The following is a 17,146-nucleotide window of genomic DNA, read 5'->3' on the forward strand; positions in this document are numbered from 1 at the left end:
AATATCGGCAATAGATGAAGCAGTAACATTTGACAACTCACCAATTACACTGGTCAACAAATAAATTTGTTGTCTGCATTTTTAAGCTGATTTAGGACGAATCTGATGCGCTGAATCCAAAACTCACATTAGTTTTGTTCAATCAGGTCAAGTTTTTGAGATATGGCCACATGTCGTTTTTTACATTTTTGTTCACATGTACGCATGTGTGGAGCATTTTAGAAGAAGTTGGTGGGGGGAAAATGTCATGTCAATTAATTGTTTTGATTGGGAATAAGATGACAAGAAGTATTCAGGTACGATAGTTCTGGGTGATTATGTCGAAAAGGGATCAGTTTGAAGTCATAAAACCTCAAAATCTTCCAAAATTGGTGAGGCAAAGCATAAAGTTCGTGGATCAAAACTAAAGTTAATGGGGCAGATTTTGTAATAATGTGATACAAAAAAGTTGTATTTCTTGAAATAACGAACTCTGAAGAATGTACAATACCTACATGCGCCAATTTATGACATGCGCTTCTGCTCAAGCTTGGAGTGCCACAGTACGAACCCAAAGATTGGAGACTGTTCATTGACAGCAGCAAGCGATCACTGAAATGTGTTCTGCTACACAACGGCAACGAGTTTGCCTCTCTGTACCCATCGGCTCACTCGACTACACTGAAGGAGAAGTATGAAGCGGTGAAGTACGTGCTGGAGAAAATTGGTTATGATCAGCATAAGTGGTTTATTTGTGTTGACCTGAAGATGGTGAACTTTTTGTTGGGACAACAGTCTGGCTTCACCAAGTACCCATGTTTTCTGTGCATGTGGGATAGTAGGGACCGTGCTCAGCATTACACGAAGAAGGACTGGCCTGTGTGGGAGGAATTGGTGCCATGCAAAGAAAGGAACGTCATCAACGACCCTCTGGTGGACAGAGACAGAATACTCTTCCCACCGCTGCACATCAAGCTCGGCTTAATCAAGCAGTTCACCAAGGCTCTGGACAAAGATGGTGACTGCTTCACTTACTTGTGCCAGGCTTTTCCAGGATTGACCATGGAGAAGTTGAAAGCTGGCATCTTTGATGGTTCTCAGATCCGTCAGCTCATCAGAGATCCAGAGTTCAAAAACTCAATGAACGAAGTGGAACTGGAAGCGTGGAAGACATTTGTTTTGGTAGTGAAGAACTTTCTTGGCAACAATAAGGCCAGAAACTACGCAGAACTTGTCAACAACATGCTGACTGCTTTCAGAAACCTGGGCTGCAACATGAGCATCAAGATGCACTACCTATTTTCACATATGAACCGGTTTCCTGAGAACCTGGGTTCAATGAGTGACGAGCAGGGGAGAGATTCCATCAGGACATGAACGAGATGGAGACCAGGTATCAGGGTCGCTGGGACGCAGTCATGATGGCTGACTACTGTTGGAATCTGAAGAGAGACCTCCCTGCCGCTGAACATTCCAGGAGTTCGAAGAAACGGAAGTTCAAGCCCTGAAGTTTGAACAGTGGTGACGCAACATGCAATTTACTTGTACTTACCTTTATCAATGCCCACCATTCAGATGACAGTAATCGATGTTTCTATCATGTAATCAATAAATGTTGTTGGCAAAACATTTTTTTTTTCTTAAAAACATGTTTAGGATGATATGTGTTGACAAAAAATCAGCTGGATAATGCCACAAAATGTAATTGATTTTGTCACAAGATCTGATTTTTTTCAAATCAACTTAGCACAAAAACCTGACCTGATGGAGAGAAACGGATGCCATTTCCTGATTCAGCAGTGCCAGAATACCCTAATTCACTTGTAGAAATCTAGACAACATTCAGAAAGTAAAAAATTGTTGACCAGTGTTCTTTTTTTCTTCTTTGTTCTTGTTCTTTTTTTTTTTTGTTCTTTTTTTTTTTTCTTGCTTTTTGTTCTTGTTTTTTTTCTTTTTTCTTTTGTTCTTGCACATCTTGCACATCTTGCAAGTTTTTGTTCTTGCACATCCATACTTTGAAGCAACTTTTGAATCTGGAAACATCTTTTGAAATAGAGGTCCAGCATGATCTGAGACTGATATGGGCAAGTTATGTTCCACAATAAATCCACTAAAGAGAAGTTCCGCTCGGGTAACATCCTCTTCCTCGCTTGTCCCTTGTTTGGTGAAATAATTCAGAAGTGTACCGGTACTGTGTGCTCGAAGATCTCTCCTTTGCAATGTCTGTGTGCCGTTTGCTTCCAACGTGCTTCCGAATATCATCGCGACTCCGTGCTCAACTGAAATATCAACGCTGCATACTGTACAATACGCATGATGAATTCCTCTTTTCAGACTTTCGAATACACGGGTATTGGAGACTGTATTCGGTCTTGTACTTGAGACCATTTCTTGGTCTTCGTAAGCTTCTTTCTGCCATTTCGTAATCAACATCGAGGGCTTAAAGCATCGGTAACTTCGAAGTCGATGTTCCACAGCTGCAGCGCGACTCGTAGAACTCTAGCGGCTGTTAAACACCGCACGGTGGTCGCGACCGCCGGGCTGGTACGGGGCCCAGCTGCATGCAGTGAGCGTATCGCATGCATATACACTGTGCATACATACCGCATGCACTGTATTGCACACATACCGCATGCACTAAATCTCAGTGCATGATCGCATAAGCGAGATCCAGACCCAATGTTTCGCTGCTCCTCATTTGAATTTGCAATTTTTTACGTACAATTTGGTAGCAGCGAACGTTATGGAGTTACCACATGCTATACGTAGCAGACGATGCTTTTCATTCAATTCTCATACTAGTACATTCTGATTAGTGAACAGTGCAAAAATATCAAAATTTCGGGAGGATAAGGATAGTGATCGTAAGGGCGGGAGTTTGGGTGAATTTTCGGAAGCCTCCCGATGAAATCGGGAGGGTTGGCATTGCTGGAATATGGTCGAGGCTGCCTAGTCAGACCCAAGAAAGACTTCAGGGAGGGTTTCGCAACAGAGATGGGAAACACATCTGGAAAACGAGAGGAGAAAAAAGAACCTTATCGTGATACCCCTGCTTACCATATGTTTAAATTACATGGCATGGTCGCAGTGGAGCAGAATGATTGCTGGGCAGAATGGACGCTTAAGGATAATGTACCATGGCCAGAAGACGGGTCGTTTGACCTCCTAGTTGTGCAGAATCTGCGGGAAGAGTTGCTAAGACGCCATAGACTATCCAGTAAGAAAACGCCAGTGAATTGGCTGGGATTTGGGTTATGGCAAGAGGAAGCTATTAGAAGATCAAGCGCAGCCAAGCAAGCAACCTTGGCGGGTAAGGTGCTGAAGGTTCAGGGTCAATTAGAAGGTGTGGAGCGGCAAGCTAAGGATGCGGGGGCATCAGTGCCGGCACCAAGCCAGATAACAGGACATGGCTTATCATCTGCCTCGGTGTCTGCAGCACCGTGGCAAGGGTACCCTAACACCGATACAGTACCATCGATTCCCCAACCATCGGCATATCAACCGCTGAGACTTTCTCAGTGAGTTGCACAATATCAGCTGTTCAATCCGTCGTCTGGGCGGCCGTATAAGTCTATATATCCTGAGATCCCAGGTAAGGATTGTGATGACGTGTGTTGGGGAAAATAAAATAATTCAAGGAGCGGTACCCCCCGCCCCCATTTATCCCATGCGAGAAATTGCTCCAGCAGCGCCGACTGCACGAAGTAGAGAAGGGAGATGCGCACAAGCCGCTGTCGTATTTCAACCGTTTAAAGAACATGAACTAAGATCAATGTGTGACAGAATTTTGGAATGTAAAAATGAACCACAAACGATTCGTGATTCGATTGGCCAAGGGGTAGAAACACACCAATGTACACACCGTGATATTGGCATTTTGTGTCAGGCAATTCTCTCGCCTACAGTGTGGAGAGAAGCGGAGTGGCCAGCCGATGAAGGGGTGGAATGGACAGACGAGAATAGACTGGGAGCTAGAGATAGGCTATATCATGCTATCGAGACTGCTCTCAGACCCACAACTTTGGATTGGACTGAAGTGTATGCCATTCAGCAAAGGACAGGAGAAAGAGCGGGGGATTTTAAACATCACCTAATACAAGGGTTCTTAGCGCATGGATGAATTCCAACAGAGGCAGATATTCCTGATTGCTTGTTGACTAATTTCCTAATTGAGGGTTTGCGCCCACCCCTGAAAAAGCAATTAAAATATGTGATGCTGGGTTGGCAGGCCCTCCCTCCCACAGCTATTTGCACTGCGGCTGATCAATGCGAGGCCAGACATGAGGAAAAAGAAGGGAAGGAGGTGAAAATTAAGGAAGAAGTGTTTCAGATGATATTGCGAGATAAGGCGGGAGTCACGAGCCCCCCCTTTCCATCCCCGGGGGCCTGCAATTTTAGATGAGGAAGAGGAATCTGATTCGGAAGAGGATGAGGGTCGACGGCATTCCTTACTGGAAAGGGGAAGGCGACCCCCAAGACCGCGCAAGCGGTCGGATTGGAGACCCCCAGAATAGATCACAAAATAAGCATCGGGAAAAAAAGGAAGAGGGACAATTCCCCACAAGATGCTTGTTTTACTTACAGAAAGAGAGGACATTGGAAACAAAATTGTCCCAACAGAAGACGGGAACCAAGACCCCCACCTACTAACCTAATAAGAGAGTTGGACAAGGGAAGGGTAACTTCAATTGCAAAAATACCCTGTCCCCGTACAAAGAAGGATATGATGCGGTTCCTAGGCATGGCAACCTATTGCAGACAGTGGATTGTTGATTATGCAATTCTGACGAACGAACGATGTGTTGTGGTAGGTAAGAATCAGCCCAACGTAATGGAGTGGACTGAAGAAGTGGAGAATGTTTTAGTAAATTGAAAGCAGCACTCTCGACGGCCCCAGCTCTGCGCCTTCCAGATTACAAAAAGTCGTTCTTCCTTTATTCTCATGAAATAAAAGGATTTGCGCAAACGGTGTTAACACGGCAACACGGTGATCACCAACGCCCAATAGCATACTTTAGCCACAGGCTAGGCCCGGTTGAACGCGGTCTGCCACTCTGCTTACAAGCCGTGGCCGCAGAGAGTTATGCTGTGAAACGCACAGCGGAGATCGTAATGGGTCACCCTGCAACCTTGAGGGTTCCCCATTGTGTGGCGTCTCTCTTGACACAGAAGCAGACGCAACACCTAACCACGACTCGTCTGATGCAGTATGAAATGACCTTACTCCACCGACAAAACCTTCGGCTAGAGCGTTGTAACGTTCTCAATCCAACTTCCTTGTTACCAACAGAGGAAGACGGCGATCCTCATGATTGTACCGAGGTGATCCAGGTGGTATCGACGGTGCGACCGGACCGAAAACACCAGCCATTGGAGAATCCCGACTCAACCTTATTTGGTGACGGGTCCACCGACCGAAGTCAGAATGGTTCGGTTTATGTGGGTTATGCTGCTTGTACTGATGACATGATTGGGGAAGCAGCTAGTCTGCCACCACACTATTCCGCACAGCAGGCGGAGCTATGTGCCCTTATTAGGGCTTGTGAATTGTCCGCTTGTCAGGAAGTCAATATACACTGATTCCAACTATGCATTTGGCGTGGTACATGATAAAAGGGGCCATTTGGAAAATGAGAGGTTTTTTAACATCTGCGGGCACACCCACTAAGAATGGCAGTTTAATAATCGAACTTTTAACAAGCATCATGCTACCTAAAGCGGTAGCTGTCATTAAGTTCCGCGCTCACCAGAAACTGACAACGGATGTGGATAAGGGAAATGATAAAGCAGGCAAAGCTGCAAAAGCAGCTGCAGAACAATCCATTCCCTTGGTAATGCTGGCACGTGTAGCAAATGAGCATGTTAAGCTACACCAATATAGCTTGCCGGATATCATTGCTATCCAAGCCGCGGCACCAATTAATGACCATTATAAATGGCGGGAAAAGGAGGAATAATGAATGGAGATGGACTATGGACAAACGATGGGAAAGTTATAGCATCTTGAGATCTTGCCGTGGCTTGCACGAATGGCCCATTTGAATGGATATGTATGCAAGAGGGGGACTGTGAGACAGGTGCAAGAATCATGGTATGCGCCAGGAATTGGGAAAGCAGCTGAAGAGGTCTGCAGGAATTGCCTGGTATGTCAACAGCACAATCAACAGACGACAGGTAAAACGCGCGAGTTTGGGGCTCATCCTTGTCCTTGGGGTCCTTTCGTATACCTGCAGATAGGCTTTATAAATATGGCTCCATCATGCGGTTTCAAAAGTGTTTTAGCAGTGGTAAACATTTTTACCAAATGGGTAGAGGCATACCCATGTGTGAAGGCAGACGCGGGCATTGTGGTGAAGCACTTGATGAAAAGCTTTTTCTGTCGATTTGGCATCCCCCATAAGATATCACATGATCAAGGGGGACACTTTACAGGGGAAGTGATGGAAGCAGCGTGTAAGGCGTTGGTAATTAAGCGAGCATTTCCCTGTGCTTACCACCCACAATCAGCAGGCACTGTCGAAAGGCAGAACGGGATTCTGAAGAATAAGTTGGCAAAGATAACAGCGGAAGCAGGGTTAAAATGGCCTGACGCATTGCCTTTGGCATTAATGAGCATGCGGTCGACCATAAACCAAAAATCGGGGTTATCTCCCCACAAAGTACTTATGGGAAGGCCAATGCGATTGCCTGTAACCGCTCCAGCTGATATGAATAAATTGGACATTGCAATGGTGGACGAAAATTTGCTGACATTCTGCAAACAGCTTTCCAGGATTGCTCGATTGATACGTACGCAGGTGAAGGAGGCGTTGCCGGAACCGGTACCATACCTTCCAGCCGGGAGACTACATGTTGGTGAAACTTCACGAGGAAAACAGCTTTGGAACCTCGGTGGAAAGGACCATTTCAGGTATTGTTGACCACACCAACTGCTGTAAAGTGTGAAGGGAAACCAGTTTGGATACACCCTTCACACTGCAAACTTGCCTTCTTGACAGAATAGGAGGGTGTGCAAGAATGAAGGTGCCACAGCAAATTCTCGTTGCCATGGTTGCCCTTTCAATAGGAAGTTGGGAAGTGGAAGGGCAAATGGACTATTGGCCAATCAAGCAGAGAGAAAAAAGAGCAATTGAGAACCATGCAGAACATTTGCACGAGTTAGGATTACATGTAATTAATACGTTCCGACTCCTGTCACACAGATATGCAACACTGAGTAATAAGACTAAGTGTTGAGTATGTGCCTACCTCCCGCACTCCTCAAAAACAGGTTTGCCATTATCAGAGATCCCATTTGAGGAAATAGACTATTGTGGGGCTGCATGGTACCACAACTATAATTTGACTAGAAATAGTACAGTTATGTACGGACTTTGCAGGTGCGTGGTATCCCCCTTATAGCTTAGGGAAAAGAACTCCGTATTTTAGGATTGCGTATAAACGAGCTGGGTTCCTTTGTCTGACTTGGACTAATCCTAACAGCAAATTCCATGCAGGAGATTCTGTCTGTAACTCATCCATAGAGGTAAACGACATGGAAGATAGCCGGAAGGGTGACAGTGGGACATATCCTAAAGTCGCATCCCATGGCACTTATTTTGTATGTGAGTTCAGAGCCTATCCCTGGTTGCCACTAAATTGGATCGGATCTTGTTTCCTGGCCTACGTCGTGCCACACATGCGTTTGATCACCCCACCCACCCACACAAGCCCCACCCCCATGTGCGCCCCCACCTTTGACCCACCACCCCCCTCATCCTACCCCCCACCCTTCCCCACACACACATTGGGAGAGGATGAGGGGGGTGGTGGGTCGTTGGGGGAGGGCACCTATCCCCCAACCCCCCCCTCTACATCTCCTTTATTCTTTTCTTGTAATTCAAAATCAGATAATTATTATATAAGGAAAGTATTTATAATTTAACAAAAGTCATAACTTTGAACAAAATCTTCTTCCGCAGCAGTCTGATGGTTTGTTTTGGTTTTGAAACTCGATCAACATATTCTGTTCAAAACAAAAAGTGAAGAACAATTTTTATTAGGGTTTTTTAAGATGATTATATTATGATATTAATAAAATAATAAATGTAACATTTACCTCCAGAAGATGGAGTGTCATGTCAGATTCCTCCAGAAGATTAAGTTGTGTAATTGGTTCAACCAGACAGGTGTTAAAACTGAAAATAATAATAATAATAATAATAATAATAATAATGAGTCAAAGACACACACAACACACAACGGGATAATTTCTCACCTTTGACTCGACTGATTCAAGATCAGAGGACGTGAGGGAACTTCTTTCCAGCCAACAAAATATCATTCAATTCTCTTCTGAATGATCGAATGTCTTCAAGGAAGTCATTCATTTTTAGCCACTCGTCGTGTAATTCAAAGACCTCTTGTTCTTGATCAGTTATTAACGATGTTCTTATTGGGGACAACCTGTTAGAAAAAGACATACAATAATTATTGGTTGTATCGTGATTTAATTCTGTATAAAACAACAAATAATGAATTGGGTTTAGGATCTCACCTGTCATCTTGTGAAAACGATTGATCCGCAAGGTTGGAGAAATTATCTGCACAATCCATTCTCTAAATACAACACACTCGGCACGCAAGTTGGTTAAAATAAGCAACTTTATGACGGAATTGGAGATTTCACAACAATGTTTTTTTTTCAGGGTGTGTCCCACGTCGGAAATGACTTGGAGAAAATTTTGGGGCTTGGTTCGGGCGAGGCAGCTTGGCTGACCCCAGACTGACTCATTTTAACACGAAAATGAAACGGCTTGCTTTGAATGAATTTGAGAAAACTTGCGTTTAAAAGCTGTTTAAACTTCCCTTTCTTTCGTGCTTGAAGAGATAAAGTGAATATACTCGATGGAAATGAATGTCATAAGAAAATTAAGTTATTCTCGAAAGTAGAACAGGGGCAAATATTCGTTGGTTCGCTCTTTGAGTGGAATGAAAATATAAAAGGGAAGAAGTGCTTTAATCAGTAAATCTCAATCTTTCATAGTCTCAATTTTACATTTGCTCTTATGGAAGGGATGGCGATCGGTGGGGAGAAAATTAGTCTCCTATTTTGGGCTTTAGTCAGAATGTTTTCCCCTTTTTCCCCTTTCATTTGAATGGGCATCCCAGAAACCCCATTTGTCATCTACTCACGTGTAACATGGTACATTACACACACATGTGTAACATGGTACATTACACACACACACGCACATACACCTCGTGCACCACGTTTCGTCCGAATCCTTCATTAATTTTGTAAGAGATCGTGTTCTCCATCGTTTTCGGCTGATCACTCAATGTGGGCCTTGTTTGGAAAAATGAAACAAAAACAGCTTTGGCTGGGAACATCTACATATTACGTACGGAAACGAGACATCCAGCTTCACGTCCATTCGAGGGACGGCATGCTTAGTGATGCAACACCCCCCCTCTCCCAACAGATTACGTGTAGTCGGGGCGAGAATCAAATCAAGACCAAAATATTCGCAGATAAAAGGTAACAGGTTACACGTGTGTTTAATGTACCATGCGTCACGTGTGTGTAATGTACCATGCTACACGTGTGTGTGTGTAATATACCATGTTACACGTGTGTGTGTAATGTACCGTGTTACACGTGTGTGTGTGTGTGTGTGTGTGTGTGTGTGTGTGTGTAATGTACCGTGTTACGCGCGTGTGTGTAATGTACCGTGTTACGCGCGTGTGTGTAATGTACCGTGTTACGCGCGCGTGTGTGTAATGTACCGTGTTACGCGCGCGTGTGTGTAATGTACCGTGTTACGCGCGCGTGTGTGTAATGTACCGTGTTACGCGCGCGTGTGTGTAACGTACCGTGTTACGCGCGCGTGTGTGTAACGTACCGTGTTACGCGCGCGTGTGTGTGTAATGTACCGTGTTACGCGCGCGTGTGTGTAATGTACCGTGTTACGCGCGCGTGTGTGTAATGTACCGTGTTACGCGCGCGTGTGTGTAATGTCCTGTGTTACGCGCGCGTGTGTGTAATGTACCGTGTTACGCGCGCGTGTGTGTCATGTACCGTGTTACGCGTGTGTGTGTGTAACGTACCGTGTTACGCGTGTGTGTGTAACGTACCTTGTTACGCGTGTGTGTATGTGTAATGTACCGTGTTACGCGCGCGTGTGTGTCATGTACCGTGTTACGCGTGTGTGTGTGTAACGTACCGTGTTACGCGTGTGTGTGTAACGTACCTTGTTACGCGTGTGTGTATGTGCGCGTGTGTGTAATGTACCATGTTACACGTGCGTGTGTGCGTGTAATGTACCATGTTACACGTGTGTGTGTGTGTGTGTGTGTGTGTGTGTGTGTGTGTGTGTGTGTGTGTGTGTGATGTTGCATGTTGCACGTGTTTGTGCGTGTTTGGCAAGGGAAGAAGAAGCAGTTATTGAAGAAGAGGAAGAAGAATCCGATTACAAAGCGGACACGGACAGACTTTGTATCTTCTGTTTGTTTTCACATCGATCTGAGCTCCACGGCTCGTGGAGGAACTTGTACATCATCGACCTGCAGATAAAGCCATAAATCGACATCAGGGGTGTGTTCAGTTACCAAGCAGCTTGTAGATCGCTCGCCAAGAGGTTTAAGCACTCAAGCAAATGCCCCAACGAAACGGTTGCTAAGGAACGGCCGGCTTGACAAGCTCGATCAAGCCGAAAGGAAACAGAACACCCCCAATGTACCTGAACGTGAATTTAACGGATATTATCGTAAACATTAATAAACAAAACATGTTTATGTTGAGGTTTCCCCATTTCTTGTGAAGAATAAAAATACAAACCACAAAGTGTCCGTTTTCACGGATTTGTTTACCTCGCATTGTGACGTCATGAGTTAGAGCGTTCAACGGAAAACGTTTGTCACGTCATTCGCGCGGTGTTTGTGGGGTCTACAGTTTGGATCACGTTCATCAGAGGGTCTTGGTGAAAATGACGGATCCATCCCGAGGATTGCTCATCCTCGGCTTTACGGTTCTGAGCCTCGTTTGCCGGTGTACACCTGTACCGATTTACCACACAGGTGAGAACACGTTACTCTCCCCATCGTCGAGAAGGAAGGGGAGACTCGTCCATCTCCCCAATTCACAGGATGGACTTGTTCCCCTTCACATTCGTTACACACCCGTCATTTTCGTCCTCATCACCTCATGTTGACCTCCTGTGAATTGTCGGAATTTCTAATGTCTCTCCCATTGGCACACACACACACACACACACACACACACACACACACACACACACACACACACACACACACACACACACACACACACACACACACACACACACACACACACACACACACACACACATCCTGGACACAGACACCCGTCGTGTGTTTCACACACATCACACACACACACACACACACACACACACACACACACACACACACACACACACACATACACACATACATACACACACACACACAGACACAGACACAGACACCCGGGATGTTGCACATCCAGGGCACAGACGCCCGTCGTGTTTCGCACACACACACACACACACACACACACACACACACACACACACACACACACACACACACACACACACACACACACACAGACACAGACACACACACCCGTCGTGTGTTACACATCATGGATCCCACGTGACTTGACACCTTGGATACAAAATGAACGGTGTTCCCCTCTCCTCCCCCTCCCCACAACAACCTCCAACATGGAAACATCTCCCAACTCTCACTTGGTTCGTCTGGTCCCTCTCAGTGTGACGTCAATGGAGACTGAAAGGAAAAAGTAAATAATTGAGGTTCCACCTCTTGTTTCATTTTCTCCATTGTTCGTACATCACAATCGTCACATTGATTGTGGATGTGGGTTGTAGTGGGTGTTCGTCCATCACTATCGTCACATTAATTGGTGGTGTGGGTTGTAGTGGGTTTTCATCCATCACTATCGTCACATTGATTGTGGGTGTTGGTTGTAGTGGGTTTTCGTCCATCACTGTCATAACATTGGTTGTGGGTGTGGGTTGTAGTGGGTGTTCGTCCATCACTACCGTCACATTGATTGGTGGTGTGGGTTGTAGTGCGTTGTTTTTGTCGTTTTGTCAATTTCCATTGTATCATCTGAATTGAAGTTCTCCATTTGTCCTTCTCTCCAGATTATGAAGACCTTGACAAGATTAAGGTTGCCAACCTGTTTGTGATTGATCCGGACAGAGAGGGAGACAACACGATTGTGGAGATTGAAAATGATCATTGCAGCCCCTTTCTTGTAAAAAACTTGAACAAGTTCATCGCTTGCCTCAAAAGTAGATCTCATGTTCAAGCAGGAGAGGCAAGCGATGTGAGAACACCCACAAACAATGGAATCGCAAAGAGGTCACCGCGGGTTCCAGAGTTCATCAAAAGGTTCTTGAGCCGTTCGTCCATGAGGCTTGAAGCGACGTCTCCAAATGAACCTCAAGGTCCACCTGGAGGAAGAGCAGCACTCCAGGCAAGAATCAGGCCATTGGTGCCTTGGGGGAATCAGGAAGGTAACGAGGCTGGTGATTCACCGTTACGTGTTCAGATTGGTAACCTCTACCTCTTTGAGCCTCATGAAGTTGAAGGAAATGCAGTGATACAACTGGAGATGGACCCTTGTGAAAGACTTATTTTAGGCCCCTTCAGTGAGTACTTGGACTGTGTGAAGAAGTATTCAACATTTAATACTGAAATACCGAAACAAGGAACAAGACAAACATCCCATTTCCTTAAAAACGAGGAAACTCAAAAAGCCCTTCACAGTTTGAGGGAACCAGGTACTCAAGGCTGGGACACAATTCAAGGACTCTCAAAGCAGGATCGACCAGAGAAAATACCTTTTCAAAATATCAGAAACTTTGCCAGTGGATATTCTGGTCAACATTCCATTGCTGCCCAAAAAACGATGACAACACCACGATCTCACCAAGTAGGAGGGAGAGTGATGACGTCACCAAGATCTGATGCAGTACTTGGTAGAATGATGACATCACCAAGATCTCACCGAGTACGAGGGAGAGTGATGATATCACCAAGATCTCAGGAAGTACTTGGTAGAATGATAACGTCCCCAAGACCTCACCGTGTACTTGGTAGAATGATAACGTCCCCAAGATCTCACCAAGTACTTGGGAGAATGATGACGTCACCAATATCTCACCGTGTACTTGGAGGAATGAAGCCAAAGGGTGTATATCCCAAATGGAATAGTGCTCGGATACCAAGGAGGAAACCTCCATCCCTCGTGCACCGAAGAATGGTGTTGAGAACATCAGGGTCTCAGATTCCAGTTTCAGTCGTTCCAGCTTATCATTCCACTCGAACAGTTTACTTTCGACCAAGTGGAATCAAACAGATGCTTGTTCAACATCGGGCCTCCAGAGGGAGATGAATGAAAGGTCTCCATTTCCTCCACAATGGGAGTTGAAGAGGAACCCATTGACTCCATGACAACGATGGACGATCTCGGTAAGTATGTTTGCCCAACCTTTTCGGGATATAATGAGCAATAATTTGTTGTTGATTAGCCCCGGTCAGTTCTGCTTGACCAGACCCGTGACATGGAGGCGGCCGATCGATCTCCCAGGAGTGACCCAGAGATACCTCACATGTAAGCTGTTGTGTGTGAGCCGGAAGTTGGTAAGTTGTACGTCCTGTTGCTCACAAGATTGACATGCCAAGACCTTACCCATTAAGGTTTGGATATTTATTCTAAACTAGCATCGAGTTACTGTTTAACTTGGCAAATGTTCGGTAGCAGATAGTTTATGAGCTTAAACTAAAACGTAACCTTCCCTCCATTAATAAATGTCAGATTTTGTACTTGTTGTTCTTCAAGGGAAACTTGTCCTGTTAAACAGGACCCAGAATATTCAAGGCATAAAACGATTTTTCAATGAAGGGAACGTTACGTTTTTGTTTAAACTTACTGAGTGTTAACAAAACAACCTCATTGATGTCGTCGACCCATGAAGGACCCCGTATTTACATCACTTTATACAATGCATCCGTTGAGGAAAATATACCTTCGTTTGAGCAGTTACAGATTCGACCTCCACTTGGAACAACCTGAACCAGAAGTTAGCCATGGCACGTCTTTCCAACCCACTCCTCAGTGAAGAGGAAGGAGTGATACAGTGAGTGTACGCTGGCTAACAAGAGCAAATCACATTGGCTAAAACTTCCCGGATAACGCTGCATGTGCACTACACTGGAAAATGGAGGAAAAGACGCAACCAACTGGGTATCTTTACAAAGCAAACAATTTTTTTATTGAAAGGACGAGGAAGGGTGTGCGCACAATAAACAAGGGATTTAATTCATGAAAATTCGTACAGTTAGAAGAGCAAGGATGGGTGATGTGCAGCAAAAGAAATGTATTTACAAAAGCAAAGAGACAGTGCAGAGTTATACAGATGGAACACAGCCACAGACTTATGTATGCTCATACAACAGGTGTAATCAGAAACACTTCTGAGGAAAGTTATATCATTCAGAGAGAGGAGAGAAAGTGCAAGGTGGTTTTGACCTATTGGTAACCAGGTGAGGTCGACAGGCCCCTGCAAACCCAGTCACAAAGGAGGGGGAAAGAGAAGGAAAACTGACGGTGTCCAACATGTGTGGTTGGGGAGAGGTGCACGTAGGGAGTGCAGTAATGTGCAGAGAGGAAACCGTTTAAGGTGCATATTAGAGGGACCATCTTGAAGGGGACAACTGTTCAGGACTTGCCCAGGTGATTGCTGATGCTCTTTTTATGAGTATAGCTCCACAGCAGACGAGATGGAAAATATAGAAGAAGAACGTGCTGGAAGATTGCCCAGTAACGTGTAAGCAAGTCTGTAAGTGTTTGAAGCTCTTGCTTCTAATGACTGTGCTCGCTCGGCCTGGCACCGCAATCTCCTGCTCGTCTCGCACTTCATTTTGATAGTTCCGTTCCACCCTCACTCTGACCTGTTCACTCCACTTCATTCTGCCTTTCACCAATAAGGCAATGTTTTGCCATGTGTCTATCTCTGGCTGTTCAGCCATGACTTCTCTGTGCAGAAAGCACCACGCATTATAGTTCCATGGAAAGGGAGGAGTTTAACATCGGATCAAACGTGGCGATGGGCATTTCCCAGTGTGGCGATTGGTGCATGGATGATTACGATTTGGTTGGCCACACCCACACAAGGGTACGGCCATGAAAATGGACACATTAGCTCCGAACCCTCCAACGAGCTTGAGCTCCGAGATTAACATGGCACTGGGGTATTCAGTTGGACTCTTCAGCCACGAACATGCGCTGGACACCGAGTGGGGGCAGTAATTGAGTGGAGCACGAGGGCGATCCATATGATGTTGAATGGAGTTGTGTTCACATTTGTGCTCCGAGTTGGATGCCTGAACATTCCGAGTCCGAGTGCCGGTCATTGTACGCTGCACGCCCTCGTTCCCTGTTTGTCTGAAAGGTTATGGTGGTCGTTGGGGGTGGTGACTGTGGTTGAGGCAGCAATTGTGAATGTAGATGAGTTTGGATTGTGGTTCAAATGTGTGGTCATTATAGTAAAGGCGTTTTGAGGTTGTATAAATGTAGTAGCATTGGGGTTCAAGTGTCGTGAAGGTTGAGGTGAAGCGTCCGTTGGATAATGACACGCGATTTAAATGGGGAACTCTACACGTATGCAAATGACTTGTCCCTGTTGATATGGTTTTTGGTGTGCAGGCTAGCGCAGGCTAAGAAGTGCATGCCTCAACCACAGTCACCACCCCCAACGACCACCATTCCCTTTCAGACAAACGGAACGAGGGAGTGCAACGTACAAAAAATAGAATAAAAGGAGAGAAAATGATTTATTAACCGAACTAAGAGCCCATCGCAACGCACCCCCATGTTTTCCCACGACACACAAGGAAGGGATCTATCTGCACGTATACTAATGGAATAACTCACTTGGGACACCTGTATGTTGTATGCATACGGTTCCGAGAACCCTAACAATATATATATATATATATATATATATATATATATATATATATATATATATATATATATATATATATATATATATGGTTTAAACCTGGGATCTCACTTGCATAAGCTAAGTCTTTCGATGTGAATGTCAAACACAGACACCCTTGTGTTGAAATTATTTCTTTTGGCTTCACACATTCACATACCACAGATAAAGATGAACAATGTTTGTTTAATTAGAAACATGGATTGTGATTTTATCAGTTTGGCAGTAATTTATCAGGAACAGAATGCATCTCTTACCACATATACAGGATCACTACATCCCACCAGCACAGGCTTCTGTGACTCTACTGTGCTTCTCCTCGGAATTGTGCTGCTGCTGTGCACTCTTTTTCCTCTTTACTTGGAAATAACACCTGCAAGGAGTTTTGATTCATACTCCTCACAAAATGGGAGCATTCACAGGTAAGTGTTTTCCACCCAGCCTCTGTTTTCAGGATTTTTTTTTTTTTTAACCACAGGTAGTGGTCTTCCTGCACAGTGCCGGATGAACACCACTCGGTGGTCGAATCACCGAACCTGGTCCTTGCTTGCTGGGAAGCTAGTTTTGTGGTGCCTTCATTTTTGAATTGAGGACATGACATGTTTCGCAAAAATGTGGGCAGATAACATGCATCATTGTCCTTGGTTTCAGGTCAGACAAGAACCTTTTAACGAGCCAAGATGTCTGCTGCTTGTCCTGCTTTGACGTCACATGAAGGGAGAAGGAAACCCTAATTTGGCATACTGCGTGCCACTCCTGCGACGTCCATATTGTTGTTTGGCAGCATTGATTAGTGTCCAAACACCTTGTGTAGATATATCATCTATTTCTCTTCAATGTGACAATAAACATTTATAAATGTATAATAGGGTCATGCCATCTGTCTGTTTGTCTGTGTGTCTGGCTGTCCCACCCTTACATACTGAAACATTCCTCACAGAGAAAAAATATTAAGTCAAAGTTGCTTCAAATGAATCCAAGCCGAAAGTAAAATTATAATATCAATAAAAAAACAAAGTTGTACACAAGAGATTGCATTTTTACACATAAAAAGGGCAGATAATGCAAACTTTAGAACCTCGAACCTCCCTGGTGGATGGCTTGGACATGGTGGGGAAATCCGAGGG

The 17,146-nt window shown here is 44.9% G+C and overlaps 1 protein-coding gene across 4 annotated transcripts; it reads left to right on the forward strand.

Moving 5' to 3' along the window:
• Positions 1–5,231: 5,231 nt before the first annotated feature.
• LOC147011354 (uncharacterized) lies at positions 5,232–16,368 on the forward strand. 4 transcript variants are annotated; one of them, XR_015052050.1, is made up of 4 exons: positions 5,232–6,889; positions 10,913–11,037; positions 12,153–14,153; positions 16,288–16,368. XR_015052050.1 is itself a non-coding variant. In XM_085858481.1 (3 exons), exons 1-3 carry the CDS (start codon positions 6,009–6,011, stop codon positions 13,406–13,408), a joined length of 2,262 nt encoding a protein of 753 aa, XP_085714607.1. In that variant the 5' UTR covers positions 5,232–6,008; the 3' UTR covers positions 13,409–16,368. The 4 variants fall into 4 exon arrangements, 1 of the variants encoding a protein (XP_085714607.1); XR_015052051.1 differs by having other exon boundaries at positions 12,153–13,627; XR_015052052.1 differs by having other exon boundaries at positions 12,153–13,485.
• The last annotated feature ends 778 nt before the right edge of the window (positions 16,369–17,146 follow it).

Source organism: Eptatretus burgeri, chromosome 15, assembly GCF_056783735.1.
Source record: "Eptatretus burgeri isolate ZD-2024b chromosome 15, Ebu_testis_v1, whole genome shotgun sequence".
NCBI lineage: Eukaryota > Metazoa > Chordata > Myxini > Myxiniformes > Myxinidae > Eptatretus > Eptatretus burgeri.

Excerpts from the sequence above, each read along its gene's own strand:
- LOC147011354 (XM_085858481.1), top strand. The coding sequence starts at position 6,009 with ATGGCCCATTTGAATGGATATGTATGCAAGAGGGGGACTGTGAGACAG. Across the intron at positions 6,890-10,912 it reads GGTGGAAAGGACCATTTCAG|TTTGGATCACGTTCATCAGA; the intron begins GTATTGTTGACC and ends TGGGGTCTACAG. Across the intron at positions 11,038-12,152 it reads TGTACCGATTTACCACACAG|ATTATGAAGACCTTGACAAG; the intron begins GTGAGAACACGT and ends CCTTCTCTCCAG.